Raw genomic sequence first — 15,633 nt, 5'->3', positions numbered from 1 at the left:
GCAAAATTCCATGATCTGCTCTGGCAGCCCGTCTGCACTGCTCAGAGAACTTCATATCTGACTGCACAATTACCTCCGAGTCTTTTTCATTCTCCACCTCCCTGAGTGTAGTACTACACGGTTGGTACGTTTCTCTTGGGTTACTGCTACCCATATGCAGTACTTTGCATTTGTCAATGTTAAACTTCAGTTGCCATTTCTCAGCCCATCTGCCTAACTTTTCTAGATCCTTTTGCAGTAGCATCCCGTCTTTAGTGTCATAAACAACCCTACCAACCATTGTATCATCTGCAAACTTGGACATTAAGCCTAATATACCTTCATCGATATCATTGATAAATACACAAAACAACTATGGGCCCTGCACCATACCCTGGGGGACTCCACTAGTGACATTAGTCCACGTAGAGCAGTATCCATTTATTACCACCCTCTGCCGTCTCCTACTCAACAATCCCTTTATCCATTGCAGCAACTTGCCCTTAAAGCCATAGTGCTCCAATTTGTACCGCAGACTTCCATGTGCAACAGTATCCAAAGTTTTCTTGAAATCCAAGTATATGATATCAAAATTAATTTTGCATCCAGTTCCTTTGTGACCACATCGTAGTATCCAATCAAATTGGCCAGACAAAACTTTCCCTTAACAATTATTACTGCAGTCTTGTCTAGGTGATCCTGTGTCACCGCTTTAACCAGTGACTCCATTATTTTCCCCAGAACAGACGTTAAACTAACAAGTCTATAATTATTTGTGTCACCCTTTTAAACCCCCCTTTGTGATTTGGCGATATATTTGCACTTCTCCAGTCCATGGGGACCTCCCCTGAATCTAAGGATGCTCTCATAATTATGGCTAAGGGTTTGCTTACTTCTCTCTCTCTCTCTTGCTGCCTCCTTCAATATAACTGGATAGATTCCATCTGCCCCAGGTGCCTTTTTTATGTTTAACTTAAAAAATTTCCCCTCCACTTGGCTCTCAGTTATTACAAAACCATTTAGCTTCCTGTTAGAGTTTGTTAAACTTCTGGCATTCCCCTATTTGATTAACTCCTCATGTGTGAAGCAAAATACTCATTCAGTTTATCAACTACTTGAGCAGGATCATCAATAGTCGAACCATCTATGTTAAGTGGACCAATCTGATTCATCCCCTTCCCTCTATAGTTTACATAAGTAGAGAACTCTTTGCTGTTTTCCTTTGCATCCTTTGCCAAAGATTTCTCTGCCTTTGCCTGCCTAACCTCTTTGTGATTTGATTACTGACTAGCTTATATCGGCCGTAGGCTTCTGTGTCGCCTGATAATTTATATGCATCCATGCATTTTTCTTCTATGCCACGATCTTCATTAGAATTAATGAGGATCGTTAGAATCGTTAGAATTAATGAGGATCTAACATCCATTTAGGCCTGAACTTTGAACAGTATTTCTTAGTTGGTATGAAAAGCCTAGTAACCTCCAAGATTAAGTCTCTGACGGCTTCCCATTTAGAATTCACCGATGGTAACATCATCTGTTGATCCCACTGTATATAATTTAAAAACTGTCTGAAACCACTGTAGTCACCTTTACGAAAGCAAAAACCCTTCCCTTTACCTTTGATGGCAGTTACATTTTTAATTAAATCCCACATCAGTACACTGGAATCATCGTCACCTAGTGGTTCCTTTATCTGCAAATTCTTAATGCATGAATAATCACTACTGATAATCCGATCAAGAGTATTACTCCCTATGGTTGTCCCTCGAACATGTTGCTGTAGAAAACAATCCTCTAATAAATCCAGAAAAGTCTTGCTAGCGTGTGAGTGACCAACTTACAAGTTCCAGTCAATATCTGGAAAGTTAAAATCCTCAATTACAAGCCATTCTGATGTACTGGCCAACTTGATTTCTCTGTACAACTGTTCGTTGTACTCATCAGCGTAATTAGGCTTATAACACATTCCTATTCTCGTTTTCCCTTTCCCAGTGTTCATGTCACACAAAATAGCTCAACATTGCACTATCCACTCATGTCAACTGGATGCAATTCCTTTGATTTTATGCGTTTCTTAACTAACAGCATAACCCATCTATCCTTTCTGTACACATTGCCCTCCCCAAATTCTAATTCTGCACTGCTTATATCTGTGTGACACCATGTCTCTGATATCACAACAATATCTGCCTTTGATGCCTCGATCAGAACTTCAAATTCATGTCTTCCCCGTTCACCGGACATGAGCCCTGTGGAGCATTTTTGGGATGCTGTGGAAAGGTCCGTTCGAGCTTTGCTTCCTCCACCGAGGTATGTGACGGAATTATGGACAACAGTGCAGGAAGTGTGGATGGAAATACCCGTTTAACGCTTTCTTGAACTAGCGGGCTCAATGCCTCGCCGTGTGACTGCCCTTATCCGGGCGAAAAGTGGGCCTACCCGTTACCAGGTAGGTATCCCATGATTTCTGTCTGTCCACTCAGTGTGCTCAAGTGGTTCTTAGTTTACTAAATAGATTAGACAATGTGTGTGACAAATTTTATGACAAATAAAATCCTTTTTAAATACAGTATGTATTAATGTATATTTAATTACTTAATTTTCTGTTTAAAAAGTATCGACATTTGAGAGGGCGATATTTCGAACTTTTTCTTATATTGACATTCTAATTACGCCTATGCAAGGGTGTATTGCCAATTTGTTAACAAGGGGCTCTCTTGAGAAGAAAATCAGCTAAGGATTATCTATAGTTAAAACAGTCTGTTACATTTTATCAATTATCAAACTAATTTTTAACATGGCACTTGGTCCCATGGTCCCAAAAAATTCACAAGGGGCCATCGCGATCTCCTGCCCCTTCCAGCACACCCTGCACCTATGAATGCATGAATAAGCAAACAAATAAATGAAGGAGAGCTGACCACCCTGGAACTTATCTATATTATAGATGATATTTCTTAATTGCTAAAATAGAAATAATTATTCTTTTCTATTAAGTCAATATCGTTTGATATATTTCATGTAAAAGTTTTCTTTAAATAATAAAATTATTTTCTATTTTAATCAATATCTTTTGACACGTTCCATGTAAAATTTTTCTTTAAAAGTCGCGGTTGTTTTTGAAATTACAATTATTTAAAAATAAACTATTCAAATAAATAATCATATATGCTAACCTCCATGTTGAGGTTTCTTCTGAAGTTGCCAGACTTCCTCTTCTGATTTTGGCAACATACGGAACAGTGTCATTGGACAGAAGGATGCTCTGTCGTTATTATTCCACATTCTCAAGTGCTGGTAACCGAACTGAAGAATATAACAAAATGTACTCTAAGCTTTAAAGTATCTCCTTAAATTATTTCTTGCGTTTAGCAGCCAATTTGGGCACTATTAAACAAAATTTAACTGGAGTTAAAATTACAGAAGATGATATACATACATTCCATTAACGTGTGGTAAAAGTGCACCAAATTCTTTCCTCATACTTATTACTATTATTTTAACATATACTGTACAGCCGATGAAAGAAAACGCACGCCATATTTGGAATGTGATTGTAACAAGTTTGAAGCAGCGTCAAACGTCTTATCTTATTTTTTGCTTTTTCTTAAAACCTCCTCTTAGTAAAGAGAGCGCGCGCGCTACTTATCTATCATCAAACAGTTATCGTCACTTAAAAATCTTGCTCCTTCAGCCCTCTATGGGAGAGCTGAAGGACTTCAAAAATTGGGTATTTCATGCTAACTACTTTGTGGCTTGCTGTGTCAGAGAGCCATAAAAAGAGGTTGAGCAAGCAGAGCACATCCGGCGTATCTAAACCAGATGAGCAAAATTGATTTGAAAATAATATATATTGTTATTTTGCACGTGCGCAACACGCATTTTGTAGTATTTCATTATTTATTCATTCATTGTTAATTTATATTTTATTCAGAGATTTTTCAAAGATTTTTGCAAAGAAACGACTACTGTCAAGGGTATAGGAAAGAGGCTTTTGTATTCGGAAAGGTGAGGGGCTCAGACAGTTTTTAAACTATTTTCAATGAGACTAACTGACGGAAAATGCAAATGCCAAATGGGAAGTATTCAGAGGAGCAATAACACAGCCCGCTAAGCATTTTATGCCACCTGAGAGATATTGTTCATTATTTAGACCAAAGTGGATGTCAGGTGAACTGATGAGGCCAATGGCAGAAAAGAAAAATTCATCCTTTTTATTCTTCCGTTGAGTAAAAATTTTTTATTCAACGCATTCCTTAAAGAACTCAAGTTCTTTAAGGAGTTAAGCAAGCTATGACATATTATGAGAAGTATTTGGCTTAGAAGGCAAAGAAAAGAAAAAGGGGATTCTTTGTGTATTTTAACCGTAGAAGGTAACGGGTAAATCACATTGGTCCATTGGATATGAATAGTTAATTGGATATGAACTGTTGATTATCCTGTACAAATTACTGATAAACTGAATCAATACTTTGCATCTGCATTCACATACGAAGAAGTTTTTAGAGATGGTGTTGCAGAAGTCTATTTGTTAGTCTATCTAATACTGATTGGGAGTTAAATGATTTTATAAAAAAGAAAGTAAGGTGCATGAGAAATTGCTGGAGGCAAAAGTGAAAAAAGCTCTTGGGGTTGTTGAAATCTATCCAATTATACTAAAAAGAGCTTTAAAAAAAAGGTAGTTAAACCTTTAGTCATACATGCGAAAGCATCCTTAGATTCCTGAAAAGTATTTTGTACAGTGAACATGTATCTCCTACCCACAAAGGTGGTTCAAAGGGTGAAGGGTTACTACAGACCTGTAAGTTTAAACACTGTGCCAAGGAAAATAATGGAATCAACAGATAAAGAAGTAATGCAAGATCATCTTAATTTGTTAAAAGGAGTTTATGCCTCACCAATCTGATTAGCTGTCATGAGATTGTCACAAGGGAACAGAATATATATATATATATATATATATATTTTTTTTTTTTTTTTTGGCTGGTGCAGCATAAGCCTCAGACTTCCTCGCACCATATGGCTAATAATAATAATAATTAGGGACAAATTACTTTTATGGATAAAGGCTAAGTTAAGTGGTAGGAGACATATAATGGTTATAAATGGCAACAACTTTTTTATGAACGAATGTAATGAGTGGAGTTCCACAGTTGTTAGTATTGAGCAATTCTGTAATTCTACAATTCTACTATTCTTATACAAAGGTAGGCACATCGGCTAATCACAGTAATCTGGGTATGCTACTTTATGGGGGAGGGTCTAGATAAACATGACAGATGGACTGAAAAATGGCAGTTGAGGTTTAACAGTGAAAAATGCAAGGTACTGTACTTGGGTGGCAGTACTTCACCACATAGTGCAGCATGAGTCCTCTGTTTGCCTCCCCTGACTCTTCGTCACTACCGTCGCCACGCCAATGTGACCTTTGTTTCGCAGGTTCTAAATGCTGGCATGAGTTTGTTGAAATGCCTAAGCGAGAAATTAGTTCTAACTGAAAAATGTCGGATGTCGGAACTATTATGTCTCATATTAATGCTAGATTACCTGATATTATGTTTATATTAAGTTTTTGCTATTTTTTATATGAAGATTCACATTTAGTTTTTGCATGGAATGCATCAACTTAAGTCACAGCATGATTGTGTCTTTCTAAACACTATGCACATGCAAATTTTTGACAATAACTGACAGATAGAAATCATACTGATGTTGATGTAATTTAATTTTTTATGTAAATTAATGTGATTTTGTGTTTAGAAAATACTGTACCAATAAACTAAATGTGGTGCCATCTACCGGCAAAAATATATTTTCAAAAAACATGCAGCACCGTCTATCTATAAATATAAAAATAAAAACTCAAAATTATGCGAAATTTCCTTTACGAGTATAGTACAATAAAACTGAAAGCCATATCATAACTTCCAGCCCTTATTAGCAAGCAGCATCTCTCTCTCTCTCCCTCACGCCTAACATCTCCTCCAGTGGCGTAGCTACCGTGTAGGCAGGCAAGGCAATTGCCTCTGGTCCCCGTCTTTGGCTGTCTCCTCTTTTTGCAATTTTGATTAATTAAGTAGGGGCCCGAATATGTTCTTTGCCTCTGGGCCCGAAAAAGGGTAGCTATTTTTAGTGATAGCATAAAATAGAGAATCATAATTCAGATAATGCAACAAGATCTAGGAAAATTCGATCAATGGTCTGGGAAATGGAAGTTGAAGATTAACATTAACAAATGCACGGTACTGCATATGGGTAGCAGTCATCCCAGAGTAACTTATAAACTGTGTGATTATTATTAGCTACATGGTGCAAGGAAGTCTGAGGCTTATGCTGCATCAGCCAAAAACAAAACAAAAAAAAAAAAAATCCCCGAGTTACTCTGAGAGAGAGAGAGAGAGAGAGAGAGAGAGAGAGAGAGAGAGAGAGAGAGAGAGAGAGAGAGAGAGAGAGAAGGAAATCACCAAGAAAGAGAAAAATGATGATATCCTGATATCCAGCTCAGGACCCTGGGTGTGCCAAGCCCATACTCACCAGATATGAGCCCCTGGAGTAGATGCTACAACTGAGGATAGTGAAAAATAAAAAAGACTGGGGGTAATTGTGCAGACATGAAATTCTCTCAGCAGTGCAGACATGCTGCCAGGAAAGCTCATGGAGTTTTGTCAATGATATTCAGAGACTTTGGAGGCCTCACTTTAGGAAGGAGATAGATCTGCTGGAACGGGCGCAGAGAAGGACAATCAGATTGGTGAAGGGGGAAAAGCGTGCTTTTACCCAGAAAGACTTCAGTTCTGAAAATTTGAGCTTCTGGAGATTAGGCATCTGCAAGGTGATCTGACTGAGTTGTTTTAGGCCTTGAATGGATTGAGTAAGTTGAATGTAAATGGCATTCTTCCTCTCGCTGAGCTACAGGCGTGAATTTAACTTAAGGAAGAATGGTTGCAGGATAGACGTGTGGAAGTCTGCCTATAGCCAGCAGGTTGTTGATCGTTGGGACAGTCTTCCATCTGTTGTTGTGGAAGTCGATGGTTGGATAAATTCAATGAAGAACTAGACTTGGAGTATGTAGTTTTCTTTCTTTCTTTCTTTTTTGGCTAATTCTATATAAGCTTGTTTTCTTGCATAATATTCCACTTCTACTGCTACTGCTACTGCTACTACTAATGGATTATGGCCAATAATTAAAATTATCAATTATGGCATTTTCACAATGTATTATATGCAAATAGTAGCAGCAATAGTAGTAGTAATGGCAAATGATGCAAAAAAACAAACGTGCAGAATCAGCCAGAAAAGCAAGTTGCTGGGTATTTCAGAAACTGCTGGGAGTCATGAAACAAGTAAATACATCGGCTGTGTTAGGGTAACTAAGAGTAAGAATAGGTGCATGTATACTTGCGTGTACACGAATGCTAGGCGTATAGTAAATAAATTTGATGAATTTGAAGTGCTGATCAAGGCATCAAACGCAGTTATTGTTAGGATATCAGAGACATGGTGTCCCACAGATATAAGCAGTGCAGAATTGGAATTTGGGGAGTACAATGTGTACAGAAAGGATAGACAGGATAGGAAGGAAGGATGGGTTATGCTTATGCTGTTAGTTAAAAAACACATAAAATCTAAGGAAGTGCATCCAGTTGACTTGGGTGGACAGTGCAATGTTTAATCAGTTTGGTGTGACATAAGCACTGGAAAAGCGTAAATGAGGGTAGGAATGTGTTATAGGTCTAATGACTCTGATGAGTACAATGAACAATTATACGGAGAAATAGAGTGGGCCAGTACATTAGAATGCCTTATAATAGGGAATTTTAGGAAGAACTGGACAAACGTTTATAGGGAATGAATGGGTGAAATGAGAAGCGTGTTTTTTTTTTTTGGCTGATGCTGTATAAACTTGCTTTCTTGCATCATATGCTCTACTAATGCTAATATCACACCAAACTGATTCAACATTGCACTCGTCACCCACGATACTACCTTCGATTTAATATGCTTTTTAACTAAGAGCATAACCCCCTCCATCTCTCCTGTCTGTTCTTCCTGTATACATTGTAGTAGAAGAAGAAACCTTTATTGTACAGTAAAGATACAATATACACTGAGTGATCACTGAATTATGACCACTTACCTAATACTTGGCAGGTCCTCCTTTTGCCCTCAGTACAGCAGCTATCCAACATGGTATTGATTCTTCAAGATATCGGAAGCATTAGGGAGGTATGGCCAACAAAGCTGTATGTAATGCGGTCAACAATGCAGGTACGGAGGTGATTGGTATATCCAGACTCCTTATCCATAGTGTCCCACAAGCGCTCTATGGGATTGATATCGGGGGAAGTTCGGAGGCCAATCGATATGCTGGAAGTCAGAACTGTGTTCTTCAAACCATTCCTGCACAACAAGTGCCGATGGCTCTGCGCATTGTCATCTTCAAAGACACCATCGCCATTCTGGAAAAAGTGTAACATAGTGGGGTGTACAGTCAGCAAGCAGTTGACGATAACGGAGACTACTGATACGTTGTTTCACATGAACCAGGGGTCCAAGTTCCTGCCAGTGAACCATGCCCCACACCATACAACTGCCTCCATCGGTCTGTACTTTTGATACCATGCATGATGGATCAAGAGTCTCATGTTGTTGATGCGAAATTTGTACACGACCATCCGAGGTGTGGAGTAAATAACGTAACTCATTAGACCAGGACACCTTCTTCCAGTCTTCTAACGTCCAACTTGCACTATCTTTGCACCAGGCGAGTCTTTTAGGCCGATGAACCCTGGTTAGGAGAGGATGCCGTAAGGGTTGTCTGCTGGTATAGTCTATACGTGCGACGCATGGTCATGTCAGATATTATTCCGGGTTGGCCCATGTTGTATTGGGTAGTCAACTCTTCAACAGTGCTGCACCTGTTCGCCTGTACGAGTCGTTGGACCCGGCGCTCACCTCTGACATCAACCTTTCACTGACCTTTACAGTTTTGCTGTCTGGTCGTTGTTTGACCATTTTGACACTAGTCCTGTTACACTTTAACTACAACAGCTCTCAAACATCCCACGAGTTCAGCCGTTATGGAAATCGAGGCACCAGCTCGTCGAGCACCAACATTCTGTCCTTTATCAAAGTCCGATTAATCCTTCCTTTTACCCATCACGCTCGGAATTTTACTACTTACTGAACCATTGACACCTTATCTATGCTACGTAGGTCGACTGACTCCGCAGTCTCGTACCTCACTGGTGAACGGATCGCATTCAGTTTTCATAGGGCTGGTCATAATTCAGTGATCACTCAGTGTATGCCTGCCATGGCTAGGTGGCCAGGGGCTTGACAAGGTTATGGGGTAATATAAAAACATGTACAAAATTTGTATAACAAATAGATGAGAATTAAACCATGACTTTAAAATAAATTAAAACTAATTGTACTCCCAATATTCAAATTTTATAAGCCCATGTATTTATTTTTTCCTTTGTATCTGTGTGGCACCACACCTCCACTATTTCTACAATCATTCTTCTCTTTCTTGGTGATTTCCTTCTCTCTCTCTCTCTCTCTCTCTCACTCAGGGTAACTCAAAAATTTTTTTTTTTTTTTTTTTGGTTAGTGTAGCATAAGCCTCAGGCTTCCTTGCACCATATGGCTAATAATAATAATAATAATAATAATAATAATAATAATAATAATAATAATAATGTCTGTATTCGATGACTTAATCATTACTTCTAATTTTTGAAATTTATTTACAATGCTGCTAGCGTTAGTGAACTTGTAAGTATACATGCACGTGTTCTGAGTAGTTCAACCGTCCTTGCGTCATGACGCTTCTTAATTTTGGTTTATTCATTATTATAAACTCATTTGTGAATCCCTACGTTTCGTGATCACCAAGAAGACCTTCCGCGAATTCCGTGAATCACCAAAAAAAAATTATATATATATATATATATATATATATATGAGATTAAGCATAAAGTATGGATATACTGTACATATATGAAAAGCATTGTTTACTCGTTTAGCGAGGGGAGGCGCTGCGAACAGTACCGATATGTATTGCATAGTTCTGGAAGCTACCGTTGCGCAGCATAGGGGACGGCTGTCTCAAATGAAATGAGCGCGGAAATTCAAATATCGGAATATGCTTTACACATAAAAAACGCGAATAAAATAAAAAATATCTATTTTATTATTTATTTATTTTAATTCTTTAGTTTTAAAATTCAACGTTTTTTTTATGATTTAACAAAAATGTTTGACACGTGAAGCTACGCGGGCCCCCTTCAAGATTTCAGGGGGTCATGGCCACACTGCTTCCCCTGTGTGCACGCCTATGATTATCATGACTTTTTATTTGCGATACTTTATTTCACTCAAGATGTTAAATTGTTAATTACTCTTTCTGCTTCAGATAGTTTAATTATCAAGTAAGTAAGAGGGGGATTCAGAACAAAGCCTTGAGGACATCCTGTAAAAATAGTTTTACTTTATGTCTGATGTTGCGCTATAACTTTTATTATAGTATTTTATGGATTTAAGTGCCCTGGACGATTGCCTTATTTAATCGGGCTTTTATTATTATTATTATTATTATTAGCCATATGGTGCAAGGAAGCCTGAGGTTTATGCTGCACCAACCAAAACAAATTCCCGAGTTACCCTGAGTGAGAGAGAGAGTCAGAAGTAGAAAGGAATCACCAAGAAAGAGAAGAATGATGATATCCAGCTCAGGACCCTGGGGGGTGCCAATCCTATACTCACCAGATGAGAGCCCCTGGGGTTTTGTTGTTGTAGTAATAACTGGAACAGTCACTTTATATTTTTACCAGACTATGTATTAGTTAAGAACGCCTGGAAGGAAGTATAGAAGTTGTACATTAAGATACGTTTGTTAAGTTTCCAGTATAAGATATAGGCTAAAATGCAGTTACGCCAGCATTCTGACGACTAACCATGAAACTACGTGACTTGCTGTTTGTGTCGTCGAGGAGTGCGTAGCTTTGATTGGTAGGTGCTTAGCTTTGATTAACGATACTATACGTATAATTTTATTCGTTTCTTGTTTGCTTTTTACGTCTTGCGCTTTTTTTTTTATCATGTGGCTTTTATTAGTTCTCTTTTCAGATCGTTATTTTCGTCTCGTGGTTTTTTTATTGTAACTATTGTGTTTATCAACAGCAAACTGATAAGTGTTTATTTTCTTAAAACTTTGCATTACAATTTACTTAAAAAAAAATCATGCTTTGAATAGCTTCAACTGCGATTAAAGTTCGGGTAATTCTCCAGTTTACGGTACCCCTTACAAAATGGCGACCGCAGTGGTTGACGGGTTGTGACTCCGCCCACTCACTGAGTTCCTCCTATTCTCCACGACTGCACGTGGCGGATGTCAAGTGAAAAACATGTCCGAGCGGAAAATGAAGAAAATGGAACTGCAATTTTTTAAAAATCAAGTAACAAATATGTATTTTATACGGTGATAACAATATGTCGGAGATGAAAATTCACACCACGTGATACCAGTGATTCTTTTCGCCCGTACATTACTAGACGATTCCACGTGCATTAACAATGAGAATTTATTCATGCACATCTAGAAAAAGGCTTCTTTTTTTTTTATTTAGATCCCCGCTTCTCTGGGATCGGCTGTCCTCACATCCCCGCTTCTCTGGGATCGGCTATCCTCACATCCCCGCTATTATCAACACAACCATATCAAGATAATCTTAGACTAACGAGTAATACAATATGTACGAAAACAATCAAATCGTCAAAAAACTACTGTAATGTAAAGAACACTTGCTTCATCAGTCCTGGCATGCCTCATACACCACTCAATCACAGCCTTACATCCGTCCATTTCCGAATCAAACATTTTCGCAGTCACTTGCTCCATTGGGATTGAACAAGTTTTAAAAAAAAAGCACACACGAAAAAAAAAACAAAAAAGGAAAAGAATATGTGACGGCAGAAGCAAAACAAAAAAAAAATGCAGCACTATAACCAAACACGAGCACACAACAACGACGAAACTAGCAAATAATATATTTGCATTCACCGCTACAATGACGTGTGTCACGTGACATCCGCCTGTAGCGAAGAGAGGGAACACAGTGAGTGGGCGGAGTCCCAGCCCGTCAATCACGGCTTTCCCCCTCTTCTCCTTGCCATTTTGTAGGATGTACCGTAAACTGTAGAATAGCCATAGTTCGTTATCATTGCAAACAGTAACAAAAAACACATTATTTTTTTTATTTTAACTTCTAAAATCAGTTAAGCCGGCGGTCCTGACGACTAAACGTGAAACCATGTGACTTACCTTTGGCGAAGGCGAGGAGTGGCGCCAACACTAATTGGCAGAAACAAGCCACATCCCACATGCCGTTTTCCTCTTCACTTTCGCTTGACACCAACGGCAATTTTTTTTTTAAAACAGGTAACAAAAATTAACACCACATACAATCACTGATTCTTCTCACCCTTGACGATTTTACTAGCATTAACAATGAGAATTGCTCATGTACGTAAACAGAAATGCTTTTGGTACAATTCTCATTGTTAATGCCCGTGAAATCGTCTAGTAATGAACGGGCGTGAAGTGGTTGTATCTGGTGTTAATTTTTGTTACTTGTTTTTTTAAAAAAATGCCGTTTTTTCATCATTGTCAACTTTCAGAGCAAGTAGAGAGGAAAGCGGCGTCTGGTTGGTAGCGCCAACCCTGATTGGTTTCTGCCAATCATGTACACATTGGTTTACAGATTGGTTTCTGCCAATCAGGGTTGGCGCTACTCCTTTTCGCCTTCGCCAAAGGTAATTCACGTAGTCGTCAGGACCGCATTTTAACCGATATATACAACAGAGTAGTAATATATCGTACTACTCTCCGTGATATACAATGCCAAAAAAGGGTCGCAGCGGTCCATCTCTAAAAGTTCACATCGATAATCTTGGTGTTAGCCGTAGTGAACTCTCGTCATTAATTAGCACAGAAGAAAAACCACTCTTCCCAGTAAGTGTTAAACTTAATTTCGTATAAGCGCCTTTAGTCCCCGACAGGCATGAGCAAATGGGAGATGCGATGCACTCGGGTCTCGACTCAAACCCGGGTGCATCGCAAAGGGGGACCGCAAAACATTTAAATGATTATTTTTTTAAAACGAAAGAAATGAGGATTCCCGTTGTACGGCCTAGTATCAGAATAATTAGTGCATTAAATTATCTTGTCATTTCTCAGGCGAAAGGCACAGAAAAACTTCATGTGAACTGAGAAAAAAACAGACAAAAATACTGGATAAACTATAAACTGAAGCAGATTTCATCAACCTGTGAGTCGCGAAATTTCTTGAAAATATAAATTGAATTTAGCATTTTTTTTAAACGATATGTGTTTAAAAAAGTTATGAAATATATATTCTTTCTGTTATACAATCGATAAGTACTTTTTTGTTAGTTATATTTTGTATTATGGATATAAAAACAAGCCTAAATGATGAATTCTTAGGTGTCTGTAAATAAAACTGCCAAAATGTTGAATCGCAGGTGTTTTGCAGTTCGGGTGATTTGCATTATTAATAGAAGGTGACTAAAACTGCATCTTGCACAAAATGAAATAATGTTAATTCTGCTTCTAACAGTATAATTAATTATAAGAATAATAACAGAAGTAACATGCACCTTGGTGAATAAATTCTATTTCTCCAAAATTCATAACGAAATGGTGCACTAGTTTTCATCATTTCTTAACCTTTTTTAATTAAAAATATCGGTCCCAGTTAATACTTACCACTACAGGTATTGTATACTAATGCTTGTGGCATTTATACATCAGGTGTGATCAAAAACTTCATGGATTAACTTTGTATCTGGAAATTGGTGACTTAGCAAGTGGCACTTGATTGCAAAGTGTCCAGTAACTCTTCTTGAGATAAAATATAGGCCAAAATGACTGTGATGAATATAATGAACAAATAGTGGGCTACTAAATATATACAGATATATGTAATAAGGTGTAACTATATATATTAATTCATGCCTTTCTAACCCTAACCATGCACTTTTAATTCAAGCTTAGAATTTTTTACTTTTGACAGTAAACCTTAAAATTTTAGACAATTTTTGAGTGTTTTAAAGCTTGAAACTGAATTATGACCACCTCATTCATAATGGACTATGCTGCATAGCTTGCAGTATAAAAATCATCCTACGCTGGCAGTGGGTAATTTGCATCTGGTCATTCAAGTCAAAGTGATAAAGTAACAGTTATGGGACCTGCTACTTTATCATTTTGATAAAGTAGCAGGTTCAGTGGTGGCTAGAAATTTGGCATAAATTGCATAAAATTATTAAATTGTGACATCATGAGGAAGCTTCATCACTGAATAAGAGCTACTCCATTTATGTGGTTGCAGCAGGTTTAGTAGATCGGCAGCTTAAATCCCAAGCCCGGATAAATGGTGAGGGTTGACATCAGGAAGGGCATCCAGTTGTAAAAATTATGCCAAAACCAATAGATGTGTTCCAGTTAAGAAGTTAACCAAACTAGAGGAGAAGAAGAGGATGTAAAATGTGAATTGGGAACACTGAATGCCGACCTCATATAACGTGGGAAAAGGCGAAGACAAAGAAGAAGAAGCAGTCCCACAATCACAAAAGATATCATGGAGTTTTGAACTCGTGCACTGGGTGCTTCCACGTCGGAAACTGAAAAGACATGCTGTTTCCCATGTCCCACTGTGGTTAAAGTGTACAAAGAATGGTGTTGAATGAGTCAAACCATCTCCTGCTAACAGAACTGTAAAGGATTACACAAGGTGGATTTTCGTGGTCAGCAAAGGGTGCAGCATGTTTTATGTGCTCCACGACAGGTCATTGTACAGTTGGGGAATGCAAGAATATCTCAAATGATGATCACCATACACTTGGACATATGGGGTTCCACAACATACAACTGAAGAGACAACCTCTCCTCACTGTGGAGCAATATGGCCTTAGTTGCTAATGCTCCTAAAAACCAAATAACAACTCCTCACTGTTGATGAGGAGTGAGGAGAGGAAACAAGTGTGACACGAGTCCATGGACCCATTGTGTATGGTGCCTGCCCAATTTCCAGGCAGGTGGCAGTATGGCGGGTGCTTAATATGGAGCATGTTTTGCTGGCAAGAACTGGGACCCCTGGTGCATATGGACCAAGGTTTCACTGGTGAGTTTACTGGTTGGTCTTAGAAAACCATGTGCACCCTTCCACGTTGCATTTTTCCCCTTGACAGAATCGGGATCTTCCAAGGTCATGATGTTCCATGTCATTGAGCCTGCACTGTGCATGAATCATTCAAGAAACTCAGTGAAGATATCACCCATCTTGATTGACCTCCACAATTGCCAGATATAAATCCAATTGAACACCTGTGGGATGTTTTGGAATGGGAAGTGAGGCATATTGATGTGCAACTGTCATGCATTCTGACATCCATAGGGATCGGTCCTGGGGCCACTCCTGTGGAACATTGTCTTTGATGAATTTCTTGCAATGGACCTGGGCTAGGTTGGATCCCAGGCCTTTGCTGATGACCTAGTCCTGACTGTGGCGGCGGACTCAAGGGTAGGATTGGAGGCCCTGGCCAACCACGCGCTGGTGATCCTGCA

General features: G+C 38.6%; 2 protein-coding genes across 4 annotated transcripts in view; one reads left to right on the top strand and one right to left on the bottom strand.

Moving 5' to 3' along the window:
- LOC150086973 (hydroxylysine kinase) overlaps nt 1-12,370 on the bottom strand; it is a 202,293-nt gene extending 189,923 nt beyond the window's left edge. Inside the window, exons 1-3 of the mRNA XM_090372341.1 lie at nt 12,310-12,370; nt 5,754-5,821; nt 3,158-3,287 (exon numbers count right to left, since the gene is read on the bottom strand). Coding sequence (XP_090228467.1) covers nt 3,158-3,287; nt 5,754-5,821; nt 12,310-12,370 — 259 coding nt within the window. The remainder of the gene's footprint in view (nt 1-3,157; nt 3,288-5,753; nt 5,822-12,309) is intronic.
- A 343-nt stretch (nt 12,371-12,713) lies between these two features.
- Nucleotides 12,714-15,633, top strand: part of LOC150086972 (DNA-directed RNA polymerase III subunit RPC7-like) — a 98,367-nt gene continuing 95,447 nt past the window's right edge. For 2 of the 3 annotated variants that reach the window (XM_090372861.1, XM_090372863.1), the window contains exon 1: nt 12,811-12,999. In XM_090372861.1, the coding sequence (XP_090228987.1) occupies nt 12,886-12,999 (114 nt within the window). In that variant the 5' untranslated portion in view covers nt 12,811-12,885. The other variant, XM_090372862.1, reaches the window with a different exon arrangement.

This window comes from Mastigoproctus giganteus, chromosome 4, assembly GCF_048544385.1.
Source record: "Mastigoproctus giganteus isolate SK-2022 chromosome 4, ASM4854438v1, whole genome shotgun sequence".
NCBI classification, from domain to species: Eukaryota; Metazoa; Arthropoda; class Arachnida; order Uropygi; family Thelyphonidae; genus Mastigoproctus; species Mastigoproctus giganteus.
Note: the sequence above shows the minus strand (reverse complement) of the source record. Positions and strands in the feature narration are given on the sequence as shown.